The sequence below is a fragment of the Sander vitreus genome, chromosome 18, assembly GCF_031162955.1.
Source record: "Sander vitreus isolate 19-12246 chromosome 18, sanVit1, whole genome shotgun sequence".
Classification (NCBI taxonomy): domain Eukaryota; kingdom Metazoa; phylum Chordata; class Actinopteri; order Perciformes; family Percidae; genus Sander; species Sander vitreus.
Window position 1 is genome coordinate 8,119,358 of NC_135872.1, and position 26,713 is coordinate 8,146,070.

The 26,713-nt window shown below is 39.6% G+C and overlaps 3 protein-coding genes across 3 annotated transcripts in view; 1 reads left to right on the forward strand and 2 right to left on the reverse strand.

The window, feature by feature from the left end:
• The window catches only part of aven (apoptosis, caspase activation inhibitor), a 40,365-nt gene extending 24,354 nt beyond the window's left edge, over nt 1–16,011 (reverse strand). Inside the window, exons 1-2 of the mRNA XM_078274490.1 lie at nt 15,778–16,011; nt 11,844–12,015 (exon numbers count right to left, since the gene is read on the reverse strand). Coding sequence (XP_078130616.1) covers nt 11,844–12,015; nt 15,778–15,966 — 361 coding nt within the window. The 5' untranslated portion in view covers nt 15,967–16,011. The remainder of the gene's footprint in view (nt 1–11,843; nt 12,016–15,777) is intronic.
• Nucleotides 16,012–16,637: 626 nt separating this feature from the next.
• chrm5b (cholinergic receptor, muscarinic 5b) lies at nt 16,638–20,705 on the forward strand. The gene has a single exon (XM_078274308.1). The coding sequence runs from the start codon at nt 16,672–16,674 to the stop codon at nt 18,232–18,234; it is 1,563 nt and encodes a 520-aa protein (XP_078130434.1). The 5' UTR covers nt 16,638–16,671; the 3' UTR covers nt 18,235–20,705.
• Nucleotides 20,706–21,010: 305 nt separating this feature from the next.
• emc7b (ER membrane protein complex subunit 7b) lies at nt 21,011–26,506 on the reverse strand. The gene is made up of 5 exons (XM_078274310.1): nt 26,155–26,506; nt 23,909–24,028; nt 23,033–23,171; nt 22,620–22,700; nt 21,011–21,909 (listed from the first exon to the last, which is right to left on the reverse strand). Exons 1-5 carry the CDS (start codon nt 26,385–26,387, stop codon nt 21,754–21,756), a joined length of 729 nt encoding a protein of 242 aa, XP_078130436.1. The 5' UTR covers nt 26,388–26,506; the 3' UTR covers nt 21,011–21,753.
• Nucleotides 26,507–26,713: the final 207 nt, after the last annotated feature.

The window sequence follows — 26,713 nt, forward strand, 5'->3', positions numbered from 1 at the left end:
TTTTAGAGACCTGGTGTTTGATTTTTCAGTTTTGTGCATTCATTTGTATCGTATGAATTAATTAATACATGAAGAAATCAAATAAAAACTGTGATAATCTTTGTGAGATCACTGCAGCAGCAAATGCATTTGGATACATTAAACAAAAGAAAAAGTAAAATGGAAATATAAGCAAACTGAGGTTATATAAATGGGGATTATATAAACAGCAGTGACAGGTTCTGCACCAGAACATCTTAGCTAGAAAGTAAGAATGAAAGGAGTGGGATGTATGGACTGCAGCAATATTATAGTAATGGAAGAAGTACACAGATCTTTAACTGACAAAAGAAGCAATACTACAGTGTAGAAAGTAAAAGTCATGCATTCAAAGTATTATCATCAGAATATACTTAAAGTACCAAAAGTTTAAAAAAAATACTCATTATGCAATATATTAGGATTATGATTATTGATGCATGCGTGTGTCCGTCAATATAATGCTGCAGCTGGTAAAGGTGTAAGTCATTTTAATCACTAAATATACTGCTGGGTAGCTTGTTATTTTTTCACTGGGGAATCACTGAATTCTTATTTTGAATCTATAATAATACATCAGAATGTTTTTCGTTGATTATATTTTGTTTATTAATTATTAATCAACAGCAGCAGAATGTGCCAGGGCAAAGAAAAAGTTATCATGTGAAAAGAAAATGCACCAAAAGAAAATGAACACACATTTCCTGAAGCTTGAATTCGATGATTAGAAGTTGATCAAAATATTTAAACTGTTATAACTATTAAATCTTGAACATGTCACATTTATCTACATTATTATTATTATTCTACACGATTATTATCATTTGAAATGCTGAAAAAACAATCTCAACTTTCATTAAGAAGCTGTTCTGGGGCTCTCGATCGTATCAGATAAAAAACTTAAAATCGATAAAGCATAGTATCGCAATATTTTCCGTGGCAACACAGTATCAATACACGGACGCCAAGTATAATTTTTTATTATATAAATTGCACATGAGAATTTTTAACTTGTTGGTACTAAAAAAAATAAAATCAATTGCTTTTTCAGTCAAAACTGAAGTGAGATGAACAATGTTGGCAAAGTTTTCTTTTGGGGACAAAATTTGAAGTTGGAAAAAAGATAATAAATTGCAATATATCGCAGAATATGGCAATTTGTTTAAAAATGCAATAATATTGTATCGTGACATAAAAAGCGTGATAATATTGTATTGTGGGACCTCTGGTGATTCCCACCCCTACCTAGTGGATGTCCAAATTTCCAATTCATCTGAGCACCTTAAAGACTTCTTGTTAATGTCATAAATGTTTAAACTATACAATAATGGTGTATATATTACCATTTTTGACTACATTAGAATCACATTTTAATATTCATTAATTTAAATAAAAGTGGTGAACATGAAATAATGATTTTAGATGAATAACAGCTTAGTTTATAGTTTATTGATTAAATTGTTCAGTCACATACACGCAAGCTCAAAGAAGCATTTGGTTTTGCAACCACGTAAGACTTCCCCTGACTAAGTGCCATTCATAAATGAATATACATTATAAAATTGGTATCTAAAAAGGGGAACCAGAAGGTGTTCTCTCCGTCACAGTGGACTGATAATCAGACCATTGTCATTTTATTTTCCACTTTCTTTTCACATTTTTTAATATATGAACAAAAATCAGAGTTGTGTGCAGTGATTCAGAGGTGTTGAACCAGGCTATTGTTTAAATGTGTTACTCTCCTGGGCAGGAAGAGGAGTGAATAATACTGATTTCTTTAGTTAGTTAGTTTCAGCTCCATTTGTGCTGGAAGGACAACACCCTCTGCCTGCAGTAAAGTAATTTCCCTTTGTGCTGTAAAGCAACACTGAGTACGTTTACATTAGGGCTGGGCGATATGGAGAAAATCAAATATCACGATATTTTTGACCAAATACCGTGATATCGATACCGCAACGATATTGTAGCGTTGACTATCGGTGCTTTCATAAATATTTACACAATGAGATTTTTGATTAATAATCATCAGTAATGTGGATATAATGTCTAAGTGGGTAAAGGCAAATAATAGAACAGTTACAACAGTCTGGTAAGTTCAGAAAATGACATAACTATACTGTAATGCAGCCTTTAAAACCAGGAAAAGACAACAATTATGCCATATTACGATATTACAATATCCAAAATTTAGGACGATATCTAGTCTCATATCACGATATCGATATAATATTGATATATTGCCCAGCCCTAGTTTACATGCACACCAATATTCCACTATTACTCCGAATATGACAATATTCCGAATTTGATACAGGTCATGTAAACAGCATATTGGATATTCCGAATAAGGCCTTTTTCCGAATATAGCATTTTCCGATTAAGACATGGGATATTCCGGTATTATTCGGGTTTTAGAGGCATTCTGTGGACATGTATACAGCGCATTCGGAATATGCGTCTCAATCTGGGTTTTTACTGCAGTTTACGCCCAATTTACGGCCTCTTGCTTGTTTACGGCTTATGGTCAGTTCTGTGCGTTGCTATGGTTGCGGTACACAAACCAACCAGCCAACAGTTTGCAAGGCTGCAGACCCGATATGGAGAAACACAGCCTATTTTAAACACCATCAAAGACTTGGATATCAACAGGTTTTTGGATATGCGCACACATCGCTACGCCGACCTTTTCGAGAAGCTGGTTGAAGGAATGAAAGAGGGACGCACAGTCCAATAAGTCCCCATATGCTGGAAAACGTTGAAAAAAATCATATTTTGCACGTACATGTAAACGGTAATATTAGTGGAATATTCACTTTCATTAGCCATGTAAACAGCTTAGTCGGGGCAATAACCAGAATATTATGTGCATGTAAACATAGTTATGGCACATCTGACAAAACTATCATAAAAGCGTAAAGCCCTGTCTCATTTAATTACAGGAATCTACTACAGAGTTAAAATCAAAGTGGTAATAACTTTTACCATATTAGTTAAAGCAAGCGTTTGTAAGTCACAAGTGAAAATATTATAATGTGTAATGCTTATTTATAGTGTAACACAAGTATACAATCATAGTCATTGATCTGACTCTAATGTCAATCCCGTGGTGTACGGACTTCTGGGTTGACACTGGTCTGCGATGCACGTTTAGCTTACTAGCTCTTCCTCAACAACACCTTTAACTTAATATTTTACTTAATAAAAAACCACCAACCTAGTTCAAAGTCGAGACATCAAGGCACAAGGAAAGATGGGAGACAGGCAAGAAGGGGACTGCTTGTCACTGTTAAAGAAAAAAACGATGATAAGCATGCCGAAGGAGGACCTTGACGACGCAATTGCCACAGCAGTGAATATGGCGCTGAAAGAATAACAGAGTGCCCTCAACCTGATGATACAGACCGCTGTAAAGGAAGCCATTAATAGCATCTTAATCCCGCAATTAGCAGAACTAAAAACTCAAATACAGCATGCAGAGGATACCACGGGTGTATTGGCCAAAGATGTGGATAGTGCTCAAAAGGTTATTCAAAATAACACTGCTAACTGACTCACTACAGGCTGCACTGAGGGCTAGCAAGCACCAGGTTAACGGCCTCCACTAACAAGTTAGCGATCTCACCTCTAAACTGACCCAGATGGAAGACCACAGCCGATTGTTTAACCTCAGACTGGTGGGGCTGAAGGAGGGTGAGGAAGGATCCGATACCGCCGGCTTTCTGACTACAAATCCACCTAAGTGGATACCAGCGTTGCAAGGCCGACCTGTCCGCATAGAGCAAGCCCATAGACTTTACAGCGCAGAGAAGGATGCTAACAACAACCGTCCACGTACATTGATCTTCAAGCTACTGGACTATACCGATCGCCAGGCGATTCTGAAGGGAGCCAGGGCCCAAAAGATTAAGCACGCTGACCACGACCTGCTGTTCTTTCCCGACTACAGCAAAGATATGACCACCAAGAGAAAAGCTTCTGTCCCAATCTACAAGAAAATGACCTTGCTTGGATTACTTTGATACCCCATCCGACGCAGAGAACTTTCTTCGCAACACTTTTCAGATGACCTCCAGTCTACAACTCCGTGGAGTTTCACAGCTACAGGAACCAGATGAGATGGAGGCAGCCTCTCCACAATAGCCTCTAAGCTAGCCTATTGTCATGTAAGCTTGTACTTCTTGGCATATTTTTCGTACATTTTATTAATCAGTATCACTTGAGCTGTAAATAACATTCCTTCAGCTAAGTTATATAACGTTAATTTACAGACTGCTCCAAGTCTGCGAGGGACTCACAAGCTTATTTTTCAGTCTATCGCCTTTTATCGGTTGATTTATGATCTCCCCAACTACATTGTTATGCGTTTATTTGTATTTCAATACAGGGAGTATCAGTAACGTTATTAAGGGTTGTTGGGGACTGCTTTGCATGTCTGCGTAACCGGAATGGTTATGGCGTGTGTGTTGTTGCAATCCTTGGGCTCTACGAGAGTCTGGCGGTTTGCATGTGTGTACATAGTTGTGTTGTGTAATTCACGATTTGTTTGTTTAGAGTCTCTGGTGCAGGCCATTAGAGACAGCAATGTAATATCCCCTATAACTGTAGACCACTCTAGACACTATCTTTCGCTGTATGCTGATGACTGCCTTCTTTTCCTCTCTAATCCTTACCACACGTTATGACTCTTTTCAAATATTTTCACAATATATGGATATAAAATAAACTGGTCTAAATCTGCCATTCTCCCTTTGAATTCAGCAGCTAAGAATGCTCAGCTACCAGCCGACATCCCTATCTGTATGTCCTTCACCTACCTTGGTATAGAGATTTATCCGAATCTTCATAAAATTGTTAATGAAAACTTTTGTGGTATAAAAAAGAAAGTAGAACAGGATCTAAATAGATGGGGCTCTCTTCAAGTCTCGATGCAAGGCAGAATTTCAACTATCAAAATGAACATCTTGCCCCGTGTAAATTTTCTGTTCTTTATGATTCTAGTTGCTCCTCCACCTAAATTTATTTCTGAAATGCATATCTCATGTCACAACTTATCTGGGATGGAAAACGCACCAGAATTAAACTAACAACTTTACAAAGAAGTAAGCTTACAGGAGGCCTGGCGGTCTATTACTATGCCTTCCAAATTAGGTCATTGCAGGTGTGGAGACACCAGGATTCACAAATCCCATGGCGGGCAATAGAGGCGGCACGTGTTAAACCACACCGCTTAGAGGACTTACTTTATACAGGCACAGGTCGCAAAAATGTCTAGTTACATTATGGGACTATCATAGTCAATTCCCTTAATGTCTGGAGAAAAAACGAAAAATGCTGGGTGTAACAAGTAAATTTCATAAAACTTTACAATTACAATTATAACTTTCAGTCAGGTGGGAAGCCATTTGTATTTCCATGTTGGGCTCGTAAAGGAGTCACTGTCTTCAGTGATTTATTTGACAATGCAGCACTGCGCCAATTTTTAGACATAAAAAACAACTTTGATCTGCCAGGTACATCATATTTCCTCTATCTTAGGCTGAGATCTGCTATGAAGGCTTATGCAGTGCCCTGGGATCAGCAGATTCCGGAGCACCCCATGGAGAAGTGGGTCAGACCCATGCAAAACTCCAGAGGGACTGTAACAGTCATTTACAATGCGATACTCCTTCACCATTCGGGACACCTAGCTGTAGAAAGGGTGTGGGAAAGGGAATTGAAGACACTGGGCCCAGTTCTATTATGGGAAAATATATGGGAAAACCTGAGTAGTGCTTCAAAAAATCTTGCGCATCAACTCATACACATACACAAGCTGATACATCGGGCATATGCTTCCCCATTGAAATGCTTCAAAATGAAATTAGTACCAAATCCTATTTGCACTCACTGCCCACATCAGGCACTTGGCACAACAATGCACATGTTTTGGGAGTGCACCCCAATCAGACTCTTCTGGACTAATACTTTAGTATTATCCATAGTGTATTTTCTATAGTGTCATCACTACTGGATGTTGTCATACAACGTAGTCCCTCCCTGTGCCTTCTTAACGATGAACGATTCACAGACCATTAAAGGTCCCATGGCATGAAAATTTCACTTTATGAGGTTTTTTAACATTAATATGAGTTCCCCCAGCCTTCCTGTGGCTAGAAATGGCGATAGGTGTAAACCGAGCCCTGGGTATCCTGCTCTGCCTTTGAGAAAATGAAAGCTTATACGGGTCGACCTGGAATCTTCCCTTTCTCTGCTTTGCCCGCCCAGAGAATTTGGCCCACCCATGAGAGAGAGGCATCATGGCTTTCAAACGAGCAAAGTGGCAGTTGGTCAAGGCCACACCGCCACTCTCGCCCTTGCCCACCTCTCTCTCCTCCTCAATAGCTACAGACACAGAAATGGCACGTCCTAAGGAAAGCTCATTGTGGGACTGGCTCTAGTGGCTGTAATTCTGCACCAAGGCTGAATTTCGGGAAAAAGACTTCAGATACAGTATTAGGGGACCACTAAGGCCTATATAAAAGAGACTTCAGATACAGTATTAGGGGACCACTAAGGCCTATATAAAAGCATCCAATGAGCACCATGTCATGGGACCTTTAAGGCTTTGGATCCATCCTAATCTACCCATAACACAATACTGGCTAACTGCCTATTACTTCTCTTGAGTGTACAACTACACGCCTCAACAAGGCCAAACTAACAACCATCCAGGCATGGTCGCAGATTACACTGTCCATCCAAGACCACCTTGTGAAACTGAAAATTCTGACCTGAATGTATATTTGTGGGTGATTTTTCTTTTTACTTATCTTTTATTTTCTTTTATTTGTATTTTTATTCTGGGGAATGCTTTATACTTACTAGCTAATTTTGACATTGTAACTGCTATCTCATCTCCTTCACCATCTTGCTTTTATCACTCATGAGCTGTGTATCGAGTGTCGTACTGAGGTTTGTGATGTGTATGTTCAAAGTAAATGTGACTGTAAACTAATGATTGTTTTCATTATCGATTAATCTGCCAAATTTCTCGATTAATGTGATGTTAATAAAAAATGTGCATCACAATTTCCTTAAAGGGTAACTTTTTTCAACCTGGACCCTATTTTCTTATGTTTTTGTGTGTAAGTGACTGATGGGACCAACAATCCAGTATTGAGCAAGAATGCTGTGACCAGCAGCCGCGAACCAGGCTGCAATGTAGCCCTATAGGGCAAATGTGCATCCTTAATTTGGTCCACTGAAAGTGCAGTTTTTGCCATTGAAAGGCTCAGATTATCATCATTATGGAAAGGATCCTTACAGAGATAGACCTTTTTAAAAGAGTAAAATCCTCTTTGTTTTACCCGAAACAGCTCACAGATCGATATCGCTAAACCCACCAGACTCCATTTAAAATAACAATACTTTTAGCATGTATAGAGCCAGCATATTTTCACATGTAATCAGTAAACTGTGTGTTTATTTCAACCAAAAGAGTTGCAATTGTTGGAAAAGTGAAAAGACGAACCAAAACGGCTTTTCATAGTTTTATTTTGTGTCTGTCGACTTTGAATGCAGTGTATTTTACAATGATAAAATTACTGTTTATTTAGATAGAGTCTGGTGGCTATAGTGAGAGCAATTTCGCTGATGTTTTTATGTTTAAAAAAATAATCACTCTTTAACAGAAAGGTCGACCTCCTTAGAAATCCTTTCCATAATGTTGTCAGACACCTTATATATATATATATATATATATATATATATATAAAAATAATCTGACCCTGTCAGTGGCAAAACAAGCACTTTTGTGGACGTAAATTGAAGGTGCGCAATTGCCCAATAGATTACAATGTAGCTTGTTTCGCTGACTGCAGACTGCAGCCATCTTGCTTAATACTTGACCAATGTCAAAGATTGCTGTTCCCTTCAGTCACTTAGCAAAAAAACAGGAAAATAGGGTCCAGGTTGAAAAACAACAAAAGTTTCCCTATTCCTTGTTTGATCTTGCTGACAGTCCAAAACCCAGAGATTTTCAGTTTACTTTCATGGAAAACAAAGAAAAGTTGCAATTTACACATCTGAGAAGCTGGAACAAGTTTGGCTTGAAAGATTTGTAAAACGATTATCGACACTGTTGCAGATTAATTTTCTGTCAATCAATTAATCAACTAACTGTTTCAGCTCTAAAAAAATTTTTCAAAAGTTACATGGTCTTGCTTTAACAAAACTTCAATGCTTTCTGCCCCTTAATGTCAGGTAGTACAAAACAATCTCCACCCACACAGATATATATTTAAAAAAGTTTTGTTTTAGGTTGTTCATATGTGCTCAGCTCTGACAACAGTGGATGGCAACATTATCAGTCTCTTTGAGTCATTATCAGTGGCTTCTTATGACAGGCAGCATCCCTGTATTTAGATTATGGCATACTGCTTATTGTATTTATTTGATACTAAAATGTTGCAAAATCAGCTCTCAATCTCACTCACATCTAACGCCTCCAACAGACTGTGGGTAAAGCACTGCTCTCGACCTCTCTGCTCTGGGATTCTGAATCTCGTAAGATACATTTCAAAGGTTGAGGAGCACTGCTCTAAGCCATTTCTATCCTAAAATACAACATAACATCTGCACATTCTGCATATTCTTGCCAACCAGAATACTCAACACTTCAACACCTTGGCTACAATAAGTGACAGAGAAATACGCTCCACAATAAGAAGTATTCTAATAAGAAGTACTCTTACTTAAGCCAAGAGAAAAGGGGAGGTTTCTGTGGCAGATTCCTGATTTCACGGCAACCTTAATTGGCCAGAAAAACGACTCTTGAAAGCATCAACTCCCACGTACAATTAACTATCCTCTAGAGAGCGGCAGCCTCTTGCTGTACGGCATGACTAATCTGACAATGTGGGCAAAACACAGAGACGAGAGATTCGAGTCAAACAACTCACAGGAGCACCTTTGGCATTTATGCTACAAGGGAAGGGGAGAGAGACACGGCGATGCAACACTCTCTAACTCTCCAATGGCGTGAGGAAGAAAAAAAAAAAACAATCCTATAAAAACTTAGCTGCTTAAACACCCATCCTGTGTTAAAAATGGCATAACTTACTGCTAAAAAAAACAGCAAGTCATGCACAAATGATCAGGAGTCAACTTCTAGATAGATAGATAAAACACCATCAAACATGGCTGGTTCAAAACATCTGGTCAGACTTTACGCTGAATAATGTACCGTACTTGCTCAGCGAGTATTTAATAACATGTTGAATTCAATAAATTTGGTCCAAATATGGCCTATTTCACTTTTCACATCCATCAGAAATGCTTAACTAATAGCTTGACAAATGTGGGTTGCCCCTAAAGGTTGATAATAAAAACAATATTTTAAAGACATATCTTGTAGATGTATTCATTTTAATGGTATACATACATTTGTATAATTATAGTGTTCCTCCCAGAATTGTATTATATTTCTATAACTCCAAGACTCTGAAACTACACTTGAATTAATTGTTTGGGGCTGTATTTGGGGTTGTATCAGGCTGTTATGGTGTTAAAGGCTCCATTGTGCTGACCAAATCGGTCAAAAAGTCACTAAATTTGGCTGTTGTTTGGTGGAGCACACAGTGGGTTGTTGGAGCTTTTCACTGAAACAGGTTCTGAAGATAACACTGATGAGAGCTGTAAGACTGAACCAAAACAGTACAGTTGTGGGCCATAAAACCAAAACAACGAGCTGAAAACCACTAAAATGATCCATAGATCTGATGGGGAACGGCAGTCAGCTGATTATTCTCTGTTTGTCACCGTTAGCAAACTATTTTAAAATGACACATGTCATTTGACTTAGTGCAGCTTCAAACATTATGAAACCCACAACAGGCTTTTAAAATGTACCAAAACATAAATGGATAATACATCTTTTTTCTTTAAACATAAAATGTGCAAGAAAGGAAAATCTCATTTACATGCTTTCGAATTCATTTACATGCCATCGTTGTAAAAAAGGAAACCAAATCATTTGAGCACAAAATGACTGGTGGTTGATGTTTGTTAATTAACACAAGGTCAATGTGTTGGTGTAACCCTCATTTGAATAATGGCATCTTAATACCCAAATCACATCCTGTTGATATATAAAATCCAAATGAAACAACACTAGATAATATAAAACCAAACATTCCATGACTTTTAAACCACAGTTAATAATACATGAAGTGCAACGCTAGAAAGCCAACAGACAGAGCAATATTGCTAAATTACTGCACGCTTGGGAGCTTTGAAATTTAGCTAAATGTGACACATTCGGCCTGTTATCTATTAATTAGTCATATATAAATAAATAAAATCTCAAGCTCTGCCCTAATAAGAGAGCACTGAGATTTCTACTTGTGTTCCATTGGGAGATGAAATATCAACAGAAACAGGGATGGGACTGTCAAGAGCCCAGGGGGCTAAAACACAGACCACTAAGGATGAAATTAGCAAACAAAGACAAACAAGGCTTTTTCTATGAAGCAGTCTGACAGCTGTGTCCAACACACACATTTCCTTTTAACTAATTAGGATACAGAGACAACTTCAAATTAGTACAATGAAACTCAGTGGAGTATTTGACACAGAGTGAATTTTCCATGTCGTTATCCCAGGAGAAGGCTAATACACAAATTAAAAGTCAACACAAAAGTTGAATACACTCTTTTGAATCCAATGATGGCTTGCTCATTATTAGTAAAAACGTAAGCAAGATGGTGGAGCAGCAAATACAATGGACTGAGAATTTGTCACCCTCAAAATTATCATTTGTATATAAATTACTCACCCTGTTTTGCCTTGAATTCTTGAATAAAAAATAGTGTTCCAAATTTTATCTGAGGCTCTCAATATAACCATCGAGCCGAACCCCTTGATCGCGATATTTGGTATCCTCTCAGAAACAGTTACTAGAGCCCAGTCCGATGTTATTGCATTTACCTCTCTGCTTGCCGGCCGTAGAATCCTTCTAGGGTGGAAACCCACCACACCTCCATCGCTAGCCCGTTGGCTGGAGGATGTTATGCTTTTTCTTAAGTTAGAAAAAGTGAAATTTACGTTGAGAGGGTCAATGAAAAACTTTTACTTGAGATGGCAACCCATCATTACCTACTTTGAGAACTTAAAAGAACTGGAGTCCGAAGCCATACAATCTACCTTACATTTCCACTTTTTTTCTTTTTTTTTTTTTAGAATGCGTGGTACACAGGCTCATAACGATTTACTAAGGCTGTTATTATAAGTATTACTATGGCATTTCGATATGATGCCTTGATGTCCCCCGTCCCCCTTTTTTTTTTTTTTTTTTTCTTTTACATTTAATTTTAGATTTTTCTTTACTCTTGATCTTTTATTTGTAGTGTTGTAATGCTAGTTCAAGGTATTTTGATGAATGATGTTTATGATGGATGTTTGAAGAAAAAGGTTAGAAAAAAATGGAAATTATTATTTTTCTACTGATACCCACTTTATTCTATGTATTTCCTGTGCATTTTCTATCAATAAACAGATTTTTTTTTAAACGTGGAGGCATGCAAGAAAAAACATTTTTATTCAAGAATTCAAGGTAACATGGTAGTAATTGCTATATAAATAAATGATAATTTTGAGGGTGGAGTATTCCTTTAAGCTTTTGTAGCATTGGCTTTATTTTCTTTGTTGAGTAGACAAATCTATGTCAAAGAAACTAAGCATTAGAGGAATATTTCAATATTTTGGGAAGCTCAGATGCCTGACTTGTCTCTCCTGCTCATGGCTGACTGACCACTACAGGTGTGGTTGGCAAAGCAAACCGATGTTACCTGCTGACCCCAGCAGGACGTGGTAGTCTGTTCCTCTCTGTGTGGGCGTGTCATCATCAGGCTCCGGCCTCTCTGTCACCTCATAACGGTCCCAGTTTGACTCCAGTTTCCTCCTGGAGAACACCTCCATCCGGTCGCCTTCCCCCTGAAAGTTGTCCCCTTCATCTTGATCCTAAAAGAGAACAAGGAGGAATCTGTGATTCAAGTTACAAATGGGAATAATGATGCACACTTCTGGACAATTGTATTCATGAAAAGTGACTGAAGAAGTTTAAAGCACTTTGTTTTGTTGCATACTGACGCTTTTAGCTTTAATCCACTTTATTCCATCAAGCTAATTTAACCAGTTTAGTTTACATGGAGCATCTGTAAGGCAAACTGATTACTAGGTAACCATGATTCAATAATTTCCCAAGAAACAAGATGGTAGTGTGGGACACATGGATAGGACTAGGGTTGGGTACCGAAACGCGGTGCCAATAGGGCACCGGTTCCGACGTAAATGGTAGTAACGAGACCAAATAAGAACGAACATTTCGGTGCCTGACTTTTTTTTTTTTTTCAGAAGCATCGCTGCACGGGACGCTACGTTACCGTTAGCTAGTAGCTGGATTAAACACAATGGTTAAAATGCTGACAGCTTACGTTAAGCGGTGTAAAGTGTGATTGTATTTCTCTGTAGAGGATTCCAACACCGGGACGTAATAGTCCGCAGGCAGCTGCCGTTGTCGGAAAAACAACACAGACGGTGCGTTTACTTGAAACTCGCCAGCCTTGTGGTGCATTTGAAGTTTTTGTGAAATACCCTTTTCCCCTCTGGTGCTTGTTTTTGTCGTTTACCAGCAATTTACTGGTGAAATAAGTCATTGTTATAAGTTATTGTTATTACATTATTAATCAATCATTTAACTGTGACCATATGGCCTTAGCAATAAACAAGCCGTTCTTTAATGTCGCCAACTGTCACTTTGTGCTCCTTTTTTATATTTTATATACATTATAAATATATTATATATATTTTGGTTCAGGCACCAGTACTGTTTTAAAAGTAGCGTTTTAGAACCGCTATCGGAAAAAACCCAAACGATACCCAACCCTAGATAGGACAGACTTTATAAAGTGTTCCAAAGTTCAAAAAGCCTTTGACCACAATCAAATTAAGAGAAGAACACTGTAGAGCTGACTGGTCGACAGAAAATAATTGGCGTTTTACTTTTCAAGCAGAAATGTCAAAAAATTTGCTGGTTCCAGCTCCTTAGATCTGAGGATTTGCTGCTTTTCTCCGTTTTGTATCATTATAAACTGAATATCTTTTAGTTTTAGAGTGTTGCTGTCAGAAAAGAAAATAGCTATTTAAAAGACGCCAACTTGAGATATACATATTATAGACTCAACGTATAATCGAGAAAATAATCTGCAGATTAATCGATTATGAAAATAATCGTTAGTTGCAGCCCTCGAACATTACACATAAAGGTACTACCGTACCTTCTTGCAATTATCAGGGGGCACACATAAACAACATTTTGCAGGTGCAATGATCTGCAAAAAAGACACTGCAGGTCCCCGTTTTTTATCCTACATTAATGTGACCAAAAATTGTCTTTCAGAGTCCTAAGGAGACAATGTGCAGGTCATTCTACATCTTCCTTTTCCTGTACCATGTTCCCACCGGAATTGTTGGTTGTGAAATGTATGTGCACCAACTGGCACACAATTACATAACCTCTGAAATACACCATCTTTCCAGAAACAAAAGGAACTGCATTTTGATATTAAATTCTTTGGTGTCATTCAGCTGGTGTAGATCACAACATACAGAAATGGCAGATTGTGTGAAAAAGTCATTAAGACATGTAAAATGTGTGTATAATGCCACACACATTAGTGGTCACTAACACATAGCTCCTATTCATGATTGGTAGCTAAACCTAACAAAAAGGGTCAAGGTAAAAGGCATGCCGCACTGTATGACAACGAACATCCAAAACTGAACTAATTTGTCTGTGTCATAGATTTCTTGCTGCTTTGTGACATAGCTGCACAAACCTTTACTAAGGTTGTCATGGAAATGTGCGGTTGTGTTGGGGGCAAAGCATGCTTAGTTTTTCTGGTGCTGTGTCATAACTCCGTGGCACCGTGGTAGCTATGTATCCATCAAAGGAGATTTTTTTCATGATTGCAATCAAGGAGCCCCTACGTACCAAAGGAGATTTGTTTGATAGCAATCATTACAGAGCCCCTATTGTTTCCCTTTTACTGTAATTATGTACCTGTTACCATGGCAGGAGCATCAACTGACAAACATCCCAGTGGAAATGAAGCTGAACTCTCTAGTGTCATATCCAACAGTGTGGAAGAGTGTTCAAGAGCTTGATCACTCTCAGTCTAATACATCTATACATACTGACAGGATGACATGATGTGCATTATGCATGTAAGTCACAGTAAAGGGGGTGGAGTGATTATGCTGACACAAACCCGCTTCTCTAATGCGCAGCAATCAACCAGTGAACTGTGGCTAGTTATATTGAATGTGACTCAACTCTACAAATGCTATCGCTATGATAGATTGTGTGGAAAAAAAGCCACATATTAGGCTCGTTCGAGATGAGCCAGGTCTGCGCAGAATCGATCACCGGCGATCGCTGCCCAATGCATGCCGGTTAGATTTGTGTCCGACTTGTGCTGCAAACATGTCTGTGTATGTTTCTTGGCAGAGGCGTTTGTCCACAATAAACAGTTTATTGTCATTGAAATATGTTCAGTGAACCAAAGTCGCCTACATCAAACGTCAACAACGCGTCACCAACTGGGAAACTCGGTTAGCAAAATCTAGCCCGAGTTTCCCACCTCCGATTCCCACAGGAAGGGACGTGAACGATGACGTTCTCACTCGGAAAAATGTTCTTCCGATGTCTATGAACGCAGCACATATCCCGACTTGCTCTGACGTCATGCACACGTGGGCAACGATAACCTCACGAGATCAAGGTGGCCGCAGGTTTGAGACATAGACAGTATATAAGGTTTGAGACGCAGGCAGTTGTTTTTCACCGACTGCAAGACCCAGGGCATGCTGGGAAACACCTGCCTCTCAGCTGATCTAACAGATGATTGGTTCAGAATCGACTCAACATGATGACGTTTTATATAAACTTGTTATTGTTTTTGAATTAGAGGGATTTTGATTGCTATTTGTCTGATTTAAAGGCTTATTCTATTCTGTACAGAACACATGTGTGGCTGATGGTTACATTTAGAAATCAGAGACTAAATCTGTTCAGAATACGGATCATCTACAGCTTGTTGTTAATTAAAATCAGCCACAGATCGCATGTAGATCATTTTGACAGCTACTCTGTCATAACAAAAACAACTGGAGACTGTGTTCAAGCTGATATATGGGTCTGATAACATTTGATTAAATCGGAATCGGACTTAACAGGATGTGAGTGTTTATGTGACTTCCTGTTCAGCCTGAAGGTTGCTGGAAACGGCTGGAAACTGTCCCACTTGACAGCGGATAGCGGATACCGCCCCCGGCTGCTGGCTTCTGCTCTCGTTCACTTTACAGGCAAGGCGCAGTTCATCTCGAACGAGCCTATTGACAAACGTGTTGACGTCATATCACCTTGCCTAACTTGGCATTCAGGTTATCTATCTACAAAGCCTAACGTTAACTTTGTTTATAGAAACTTTCGATATTTAAACGTTTTTGATGCAAATGAGCGGACATTTACACTGACTTTAATATCACTTTTAGGCCGAGTTGAAGAGGAGGTCCTATTAAGTTGTACATCATCGTCCAAGAACTGTGTGCGTTTTCTTGGTGACCAAACTACAAAATTAAAAAACAAATTCAATGCGGTTTGGTAACGTTAGAGCGGGATACTAGGGCAGCCTATGGAACTCAACTTCCATGCTCTCTCACCCGGTGCTGGAACTCCGCTGCAAGGGCGCTTCCCCCGCGTCCACGACCGCGGTAGTGGTCTCTTTTACTCCGGCCGCGGCCTCCTCTCCCTCTGCCCCGGGGTTCACCGCCAAAACTGCCGCTGTCGTTTGCACCCCGACCACCTCTTTTCCAACTGCCTCCCCTGCTTCTGTTCGGTCTAACCTCCATTGCTGTCAACTGTGGCCGAACAGTTTAGCATGTGACACCACAACGTTGAACGTAATGAGTGTTACATTGAATGGTGTCCTACAACAAAATGGCGATTGTAGGTTCCAAATCTCATTTGGACCAAAATACATAATTTAATCTGTGGACGGAAGTATAGACAATAATCAATTTTACATTTCAGAGTTGCATGTCAACATTTTTTTTAATTATTCTAATGGGAAACAAGCAACAGTTTAAACAATATAATAATTCAAGGAATACCGGAAATATAAAATAGGCTACCATTCATCGAGGGTAAAATAAATACAATTTAAAATGAAAAAAATGTTTACATACAAAAATAAACATGTTATTGTTTTCAGTAACTATCATGCATTCTATTATATTAAGTTTCGAGGTGTATTGAAATAAATTACATTTCAGAACAGCTTGAAGGTTCTTGTGAATAAAAAAAAATATATATATATATATATTAATTATAATAAATATATGTATATTAATTATAATAAATATAATATAACAAACCTGTGGTTCCTCTCGTACTGAGCAGGATTACTATTGCAACAACACATCATCAGTATAATATAATAATATTATAATAAATATATATATAACAAATCAATCAACAAATCACTAATGCTTTTCTTTTTATTTCAGGAAAATTCTTAATGGAATCACAAACGGGCACCTCTCTCTGACCTGTCAATGGTAATGCAGACTGATAACAAAATGGATGTAAACCCTCCAAACAGCACTTTCGCCAGCAACACACCAACATCACATGCCCAGGCCGCTCCCCACAATGTTTGGGAGGTTATAACCATTGCTACTGTATCGGCCATTGTCAGCTTGATAACCATTGTTGGTAACGTGCTGGTGCTGCTGTCCTTCAAAGTCAACAGCCAGCTGAAAACTGTAAACAACTACTACCTACTGAGTTTGGCTTTCGCTGACCTCATCATAGGAGCGTTGTCCATGAACTTATACACCACATATATCCTGATGGGTTACTGGTCCTTAGGAAACCTTGCATGTGATCTCTGGCTATCAGTGGATTATGTAGCCAGCAATGCTTCAGTTATGAACTTACTCGTCATCAGCTTCGACAGGTACTTCTCCATCACAAGGCCGCTAACTTACAGGGCTAAAAGGACTCCAAAGAGAGCTGCCATCATGATCGGCCTTGCATGGCTGGTGTCTTTTGTCCTCTGGGCACCACCCATTCTATGCTGGCAGTACTTTGTAGGAGAGAGAAAAGTGCCTCCTGACCAGTGCCAGATCCAATTTTTAACAGAGCCTGTGATCACATTTGGGACAGCCATTGCTGCTTTCTACATCCCTGTCTCCGTTATGACCATCCTTTACTGTAGGATCTACAAGGAGACGCAGAGACGGACCAAAGATCTGGCAGAGCTGCAAGGGCTCGCAACTGAAAATGTTCTAGAGGGGACTAAACAACAGAAAACTATCATTCATTCTTGCTTTCATTTCACCAGAGAAAGGAGAGATCGGAGTCAGGCCTCGTGGTCCTCATCCAACCAAAGTAATGCCACTAAAACTACCATCAGATCAGATGATGCATGGGTGAAAGCAGATCAGATCACTTCCTTCAACAGCTACTCCTCATCTGAAGAGGAGGAGCAGCATGTTTCAATAGAAACACCACAGGGATCTTTCAAAGAGCAAGGTAGTGGACAAAGTAATAAGAACGGGCAGGTGAGTGATTATACAGAAGCTCTGTATTTTTCCACTCCTCAAAAGAAGAGCAGTAAAAAACACATCTCTTATAAATTGAAACCTGGCTCAAAGGGTAAAAATGGCAACGCTACAACTGCCACACCCTGCCTGCCTGAAGCAGAGCAGCCCACCACAAACGCCTCCCCTTCCTCCTCCACCACCTCCAAACCCCTTGACCCCGTCCTGAAGAACCAGATCACCAAGAGGAAGAGGATGGTGCTTGTGAAGGAGAAGAAGGCGGCCCAGACTCTCAGTGCCATCCTCCTGGCCTTCATCCTTACATGGACGCCATACAACATCATGGTGCTCATCTCCACTTTCTGTGCCGAGTGCATCCCTACGTCCCTGTGGCACCTGGGCTACTGGCTGTGCTACGTCAACAGCACCATCAACCCCATGTGCTACGCTCTCTGCAACAAGACTTTTCAGAAGACCTTCCGCATGCTTCTGCTCTGCCAGTGGAGGAAGAGGAGGAGGAGAGGGGAGGACAAGCTGTACTGGTGTGGACAAAACCCAAACGTCAACAATTAAATGACTTAATGTGGCGAACTGCAATATAAAGCAGACTTATTGCTTTTGCCCACATGTGGATGTTCTTGATATATACTGTAGTTGGCGGTCACCTATAGCATGAGGTGCTGCATGTTATTTTTGTGTTAAAGTACATGTTGATAGAAAATGAGATGAGTCTGATGCAGCACTTAAACCGATGCTCCAGATTATTGCAGAAAAGTAAAACCCAGTAGTGACGACACATTATTACAAAAGTTAAAAAAATGGGTTCAGATTATTATATGAATCTATTTCAAAGGGGAACTCCACTGATTTTAAACATCAAAGTCTGTTTACAGGTGTTGGGGAGTACTACTACATATGTGAAAAAGTATAAAGCCTTTCGTGGCTCTTGATGGAGCTGCACAAAGTCTGATAATTTGCCTCAAGTGATGTCACCTGAGTCAGTGTTGGTTAGGGCTGAAAACTACAAGTTTGAAAATGACAAAGAGTTCATCTTTCCTCCTCTTCATACTGGTGGTAAAACGATCTCTTAAAGCGAACTGTAACATGACTCCAAAGTAAAAACTATTTGCATGTTCATAGATCTGAAGTTGTTGTTTTTCAAGTAAACACATTGCTGGACAGTAGTGATTCTTTATGTTTAACACTGATGACAGGTAACCAATTACAAAAACAAAAAAATGTTGAGTTGAATTATCAGAATATCTTCTCATTGAGCGATGATGGGATCAGGCTATCTGCTGACAGACTGCTGAAGCCATATACTGCTTTAGCCTTGGCTAACATTTTAAATACATTTTTAATAGTAAGGAGGACTGTGGATTTGGCGCAAATCTCATTCATTGGAGTCACTTGACGGAGTCACTCCAATGTGGAAAGGAGAAATGATTACAGGAACTAGTAACAACATACTTTTAACGGACATAGTGTATGAGCATGAGGGTAAACCTCTAAAGGACCTTTAAACCTTATATAATCCTCCTTTATTTTATTGCTCACATGCACTGTATATAAAGGACATATTGTAGAGTTACACATTTCAAAGTCATTTATAGTAGAAACAATATATTTCACTGATTCTGTTGGATTTTACACCTCCCAATTGGTATATGTAAATGCTTAGTGTATATCAGTGTTTAGTGGATGTGTGTGTTTTCTATCTTGGCTCTTGCAATCAATATTTCATCTTGTGTTCAAGGGCTAATCTGTACATTTCTGTGCATTTACAGTTGCATTAGTTTCACAGTGGTAACATGACATTTGTTAATAGATCACATCTCTATTCCCGTCAATATTCAGATTGCTGTTAAAAAAAACAAAAAAAACTTGGTATTTAAACATAATGAAGCCACCATGTCTCTCTAATGGATGAGTGATGCTGTTGTACATTATTGCACTTCTATGTCTTTTAATGATGAAATGTCATGTTATCTCCCTAAACTAGTTGACTTTTGTTCTGCCGAGGCAAAAGAGCTTTGATAATGAACCTGTGCTCATTGTCAGTGTGCTCAGTTTTGTGAAATGGAGTCTGTGTGTACTGATTTGAACAGTGGAATACAAACTCAGAGGCAGAATTATACTTTTGTCAGCATGAACATTTTCAACATCAAATGTTTTGAATCTGATCTGATTTGTACATTTGTACTTGAGAAATGGTATTATCCGCTCCAACAGCATCAAAATAAAACTTGCCATGGATAACATGTACAAATAGCATGACTGTTGCTAAGTGGAGAACAGAGCTTGTCAGAGAAGTCATTAGAGGTCTCGCTGGTCCCAAGACTCCATGGCAGTGCAGACGTTCTGCCACTTCAGTCTGATGCAACTCCATTATTAAAGGAAGTATGGTGATATTTGATCTTTTTCTTATGGTCAACAAAAACTGTGAAAAGACCAAAACCAACAACAAAGTGACTTGTAGCCAAAGCTTGATATAGCTTATTCCTCTTTCATAAACCTCCATTGTTGTCCAAAAACTACTAAAAACCTAAGATTAAACCACACTGTTCCATTGGGTGACATGTTCTTTTATTACAATGAACATGGGCACTGTAGCTTGTTTTTAGTCAATCCCACATACACCATTCTGCTGCCGTAAAGATTCACCAGTGCAGAATCCGCAATTTAAAAAAAAAAAAAGTCTATAAAAATACACTTAGCGTTCGCTAAAAACTACAGTCCGCAACTGTTTTAATAAATCATTTATCATATATGCATGATCCTGTTGTTTTTTTTAAAGATTTACATCTTCATGTATCAAACGGCCTTGGGGCTGAGAAGTCAGAAATATTGAGAGACAGACTAACAGTTGGTTTTGGTATTCTCATGGCATTTGTTTATCATAAGAAAACTATAATCGCCACAAACTGTGGTTCTCAACCTCTGTGACCCCTTAAAATCATCCCCTTATCACAGGTTATGGCTTTAGTGTGCCTGACGAAGATCTGTTAGGTAGAAATGTTAATCTGTTAAATAAAATCGAATGAGCCATCAGTACAGCGTGCAGATCTTTTTGTCTATAGAGTTTCTTTATTGAAGCAGCAGCTGTGTGCTCTCTACACACTGCTACAGGACAATCTGGACAAAGGATTGCTAGAGGCCTGAAGAAGTGAAACATTTTCTGCGTTTGTTATCCCTTTAATCATCTTGTAACGCCATTTACTTTTTTCTGGGACCATGTCATGGGTCTCAACCCTTAGGTTGGGTTTTTTCAAATGTTATAAATGATGAACAGTCATTTGTTGTTATATCCATTCCATCAGCAACTATGAGTGACTTATCACAAACTGAGGACATTTATCACACACATTTTATTGTGACTTTAATATGGACTTTACTGTTGCTTTATTAAAGGTTACACTCTAGAGATCTTGAAAACAACCACACAGCTCTTTCATCATTTGAACTGCCAATTATTGCCATTTTAATGGTTACAGCTTAGGCACGCAATGTACAGTATGTGAATTCTGGCCATACAGTATGCCACACAGTAATTCAAAAAATGAGAAGGCCATGTGTTCACTCTCAAACAAATAAGATGGTCTCAAATAAAAACAAAGTTGTTATATACCATTGTAATTTATTTATCTAGGCTTTTAAATAAGAATTTATCAGTCTTAAAATCAATTAATCTTTATTCACAATCACATTACTGAAATCGAAAAAAAAGCAAGAAAAACTCTTTATATATTGTCCTCTTTCAGGTAGTGGAGTTAGCAGCAGTGGAAATGCACACCAGAGGGTTAGCACAGACAAGATGGATGAGTAGTAGAGCTACATGTAGAAAGTATAGAGCAAATGAATGATAACAGCTTTTGCAGGGGTTTAAGAAATTTCTATCAGTGCAGTATGAAAAAGAAATCTTTTTTTTTTTTTCAGTTTCCAATAGCATTTTAGAAATCAAGATGTGCTTAAAACATCTAATAAAGAAAACTGTACAATAGACCCAGAGGGGAAAAAATGCCACTTAAAAATCTTGCTTCCATGGTATAGCTCAAGCTTTTTTAGACAGACTGAGTGGACTACAGTACAGTACTACCTCCTCTTGACAGCTGGCCTGGTGCCCTTGCTGCTGCTGCTGCTGCCTGCCTTGCTGGAGCCCTTGGAGCCGGAGAAGAGCTTGGTCATGAGCTCAGAGACGTCTGGAAGCTCGGGGTTGGGGTTCAGCATGTTCATGGACTGCTCCATTTCCTGTCAAGACGGTAGTGAAATGAAAACAGCTGTAGATGGAATACTGGAGCATGGGGACAAACTATGGAAATCTTCATCAATTTAAAATAAATCGATTTCACACTTTAAGATGAGGCAGGGATACGGTATCATGATCGGGCTGGGCGAAATAGAGAAAATCTGATATCACGATATTCTTGACCTTATACCTCAATGTCGATATTGCGACGATGTTGTAGGGTCGACAATTGGTGCTTTAACAAAATATCTTCACATTTCGATTTTAGTCATGTGGATACAATAAACTACAGTAATTGGGTAAAGGCAAATAATAGTACAGCTAGAACAGTCTGGTAAGTTCAGAAAATGACATCACTTTACGATATCCAAAATCTAAGACGATACCTAGTCTCATATCATGATATTGATATAACGCCCAGCCCTATATCATGATTTTCTTTTCTTTTTTAAGATATTTTTTAGGACTGAGCCAATATGGGGCGCACGCTGTACCAGGTGAGCTAGAGGCCACCCCGGTATCATGAATACAAGTTGTCCTTTAACTACTGACATTTTAAGCGCTAGTCTTTTAGAAACTTTCACTATCTAGTGCCAATTAATAAATCCATATTAAACTAATCAGAATGCATCTAATACAATTTGGAGGCACTGCAAGATAAAGTCATTGTACATACTATTCCAAAATAACACCATTAGGGATTTGTTTTTACCTTTCTCATCTCTGGGTCATTGGTGTTGACCACCTTGGGCAGGAGAACAATGATCAGCAGGGGCAGAACCATCATCATAACCTGCAGGAGCCACAAACACAATACATTTAAAACAAGAGAACGAGATCTATCTTTTACACTTGAATACAGTATGTATAGAATGGTCTGAACTGAAAATGTATAAAGGCAACCTACATTCAATGAATTAAGGATGAGCATGTCTTGTGTGTTTGACTACTGAGTAACCTTTGAAAGCAGTACACTTTTGCACACCACCTGGTAACTGGTAATCATCAAAACTTCACTAACCTCAATCCAAACTCATTTGACCTGTTGGAAATCTCTCTACCCCCCTGAGGGTATACATCATACAAATTAGGCAAGTTTAGTGCAACATAATCCATTTTCTTTACCATTGGGTTCATGAGAAAGTCTGTCCAGCCCCAGGTTTCTCTCTTCATGAAGTAGGTGTGAGGGCCATTAGCCCTGACTTGAAGGGGATATGGCTGGCGAATCACTTCTGAAGTCTTGATGTAGTTCACAAGACGAGCCCTGTGAAATGCCACGTTTACTTCAGTGGGTTAGAGATGCCTCTAAACAGTACGCTGAATAATATGCAAGGCTGACTCAACCAATGTGAACATGGTTTCCAGCAGAAAATTTGTAGTGATTTAACAGACGACAACAGCTGTGTCTCAAAGACCGGGCAACAGCCGGGACGTTGAGAATCCACGCGCAAGAGGTGATGGATAGTTCCAGTCACTTTGTCATGTATTCACTTCGTTGAAACAAGAGAAGAAAGCCTCACTGATGTGAAGAACAGGACAGAGATACATATATAAATGCTCTCTGCCTGTCATATGCCAACGCTCCGGTAAGTCCACTCACCCCGTCTCTGCCCCGGCATGCCCCCGCCGCCCGTACATTTGTTGACAAACTCCGATGCGACGGTGAAATGGCGATATATCCCTTTAAATGTGAATAAATGACAGTTACACTCACCGCCAGCAAATGCTCTTTCCGTTGTGATTGGTGGTATCTTGACAACTCGCCGTTACCTTGTTTCCTACAGACTGTGTTGATGTGACTTGTACATTACAGCCACTCAAACAGGACAGAGTAACACGGCGGATATATATATATATATTTTTTTTATTTTTATTTTTTTAAACGACTTAGTTAAGGCGGCAGGCGCGTGTTGTTAAGGCGGGCGCCTTAACTGCAAAGTGCTGCGGAAAACCCTGGTGGTTTCTGTGCCTTTCTGTTTTCTCACTATAGTAAGGTCTTACCTCATTTTGCCCTTGGATGTGATATCAACCCGTACTGGTTCAAACCTATGGGATGGGGTGACAATTTCCACAACGTAGGATCCTGAGGGCACGTCATTCACAGCAAAACTTCCATCAGTTCTGTAACAAGAATTGGATTTTGTCAAGACTGCACACGTATACAGTTCATTAGGGTTTTGGAAAAGAGGTGTTCAATAATATACTAGTAGCAAAAAGCACTGTCAAGAACTGGAATATATAGCTTTACATGAAATAGGTAGCTCAAATCAAGCAATCTGACTGGTTTGTTGCGGTGCTCTCTAATTCTGTTGCACACCGCTTCTGACAAAAACAAAACGTGATAGGGAAACAGCGATCTGGCAATTTGCCTAGGGTAGTCCCCCCCAAATGTAGCACAAGTACACTTTATATTTCACAATTACTGTTTTCCGTCAGATCGATTATAGATCTCAATGTTTCCGACCGCACTTGAAGGCAGCTTTATTTCACAGAAGAGAAACAAAAGAGACGAGCGAGACATAGCGTGTGCTTTGTTGCTGTAGGAAACATGCAGCTATTACACAAACTCCTGGGCAGCTCAGTGCTTGTGTTTCGTTGTTTACCCTCATAGTGTTTTAAAACTTCCTTGTGCCAGCGATAAAGGCAATGATGTTTCCTGTCCCAGCAGTGTGAATGAGGTTAACGAACTGATAGCTGCTGGTGCCATGGAGAGAAGCCGTTCATCTGCAGACACGCTGCCATGACACAGAGTGCTGGTTTAAAATCGGCAAAGTATCACTTTAAGTGTACGCTATATTTAGAATATTTTCACAGCTTTACCTTGCCGTCAGAGACAGCCCTTTCCGACAGGGGAACTGAAGAAGCCACTATCTATGCTCTCCTCGAAGCCACCAGACTCCATTGACAAAAACAATGGAGTCCTCGCGGAACACAGAGTTGCTGTTCTACTGCTGCCTCGACCGTTCAGTTGCTGGTCTACTGCCGTTTCAATCAGTTAGTGAAGGCTGATTTATGCTTCTGCATCAAATCAACGGAATACCCCAGCAGACCCCTATGCATTGCCACAAACCCCCCTCCGAGCCCTCCGCCGTAGCTCGACGTGCACCTCCAAAAATTTGTAACTTTGCGTTGACTGCAAGGACTGTGATTGGTCAACTTGTCCTGTGTGTTGATAGTCGGTGTTTCAAGCAGCCTACTGTGGGGAGTAGCAACGTGCTAGTTCACTAACATAAGCTTTGCAAATAAACTCAGACATATTTTGGTTACAGTGACGGGGTTATCCGTTTGTAAAGTGTCTATATGTCAGTAACGTTTTGAAATTAGCACTTCGCCAGCAAGCAGTACTTTGTGGGCAGTTGTGCTAAAGTTTGCTTGCTAACATAACAAACTGGCTGACAGACACCTCGCAAATAACCTGAGACTTATCACCCCCTAGCGTTATGACGGTGAAATGCACCGCAATGCAAAGCAACCCAGAACTCTGAAAGGGTCACGACACCGTAGCTACGGCGTGGAGTTAACGCAGAAGTATATAACAGCCTTTTAACTTGAGCAAATGAAAAAGTCTGTGCTAACTGCTAGTGTAAGCTAACCTTAACGTGCGTGCGCTGAGTCCCACAGCAAGCGCCTCGGTATGCCCTGTCCAGGAGGGCCAATTTAATTGTGAACATAACTATTTATTAATACAAATCTATTTAAATTGGAATGGGACTATAAGTGGTATGTTGTTGTGATTATATCGCAGCTAAGGAGCGTTGGGCCGAACAAGGCACCATTAGCTGCGATATAATCACAACATACCACTACCTGCCGCGAGCTACTGCTTAATTAGAAAACTGATACACAGTGGAGGCTTATGATGGTTTGTGGTAAGCCTTTGATTTAAACTACTACCAATACTATTGATACATGCGAGGTGGTACGACTGCAACAATGGACACGTCTCTGGTGGCCAAGGTTTGTTATGGTTACAGCAACTGAGACCGAGAGGCCTGGCTAAGCTCATAGTGACATTAACAACTAACGTTAAGTAGTAATGAAATATCCATGTTGTTGTCCCGATTGGCACGAGTTACATCCACAATTATTAAGCTGTAAATTAGCTAGTTAGCTAGGACTGTTAGGACCTGCCATCTGCCGACAGCAGCTGTCGTGCGATCACGTCAGGCAACCGTATAAGCTAGCTTTGCTATGCTAATGCTACCTAGCCTCGCTAGCTAACGGGTGTACCTGATGCTGTTTCTTACCTCAAAAAGCCCACGTATTCTTCACCTTCCACCAGGATTCTGGCCGTGGACACCCAGTCTTGTGTTTTCAACCCCGGAACTATCGCTCTTCCCTCGATTTTGAACCGATCACCGTTCGGCTGTGTCAATACACCTGCGCCAGGCCCCGTTTCCATATCAGTGAAACACCACGCCACGAAGACCACAGCCTGAAAGAAAACCCATAGCAGCGGTATTCTTTCCCTGTGCAACATATTGGCTGTCTTTATCAAATTAAAATTAAGTCTATTCAAGAGCAGTTTGGAGAAGAAGCGGAAGCGGCTCTGGAGCGGAAGACTTGGCACATCAGCTGTCGCTGCGGACAATGACGTCACTTTAAAAAACCAACAACCTTTATTGCACAATCCGAGACTCACACACAGTTAATGGCTGATGTACAGTATATTTTTGCACACATGTATCACAATCGTTTCCAAATTTGTTACAGACTTTTTGTGAAGCTGAGCCGAAAACAGTTTTGTCACTTCCCCTCTTCATCTTTTGTAAAGACAGAAAAGACTGGACACCAACAATTATACCT

Excerpts from the sequence above, each read along its gene's own strand:
- chrm5b (XM_078274308.1), top strand. The coding sequence starts at position 16,672 with ATGGTAATGCAGACTGATAACAAAATGGATGTAAACCCTCCAAACAGC.
- emc7b (XM_078274310.1), bottom strand. The coding sequence starts at position 26,387 with ATGTTGCACAGGGAAAGAATACCGCTGCTATGGGTTTTCTTTCAGGCT. Across the intron at positions 24,029-26,154 it reads GAATACGTGGGCTTTTTGAG|AACTGATGGAAGTTTTGCTG; the intron begins GTAAGAAACAGC and ends TTCTTGTTACAG. Across the intron at positions 22,701-23,032 it reads ACTTTCTCATGAACCCAATG|GTTATGATGATGGTTCTGCC; the intron begins GTAAAGAAAATG and ends TGGCTCCTGCAG.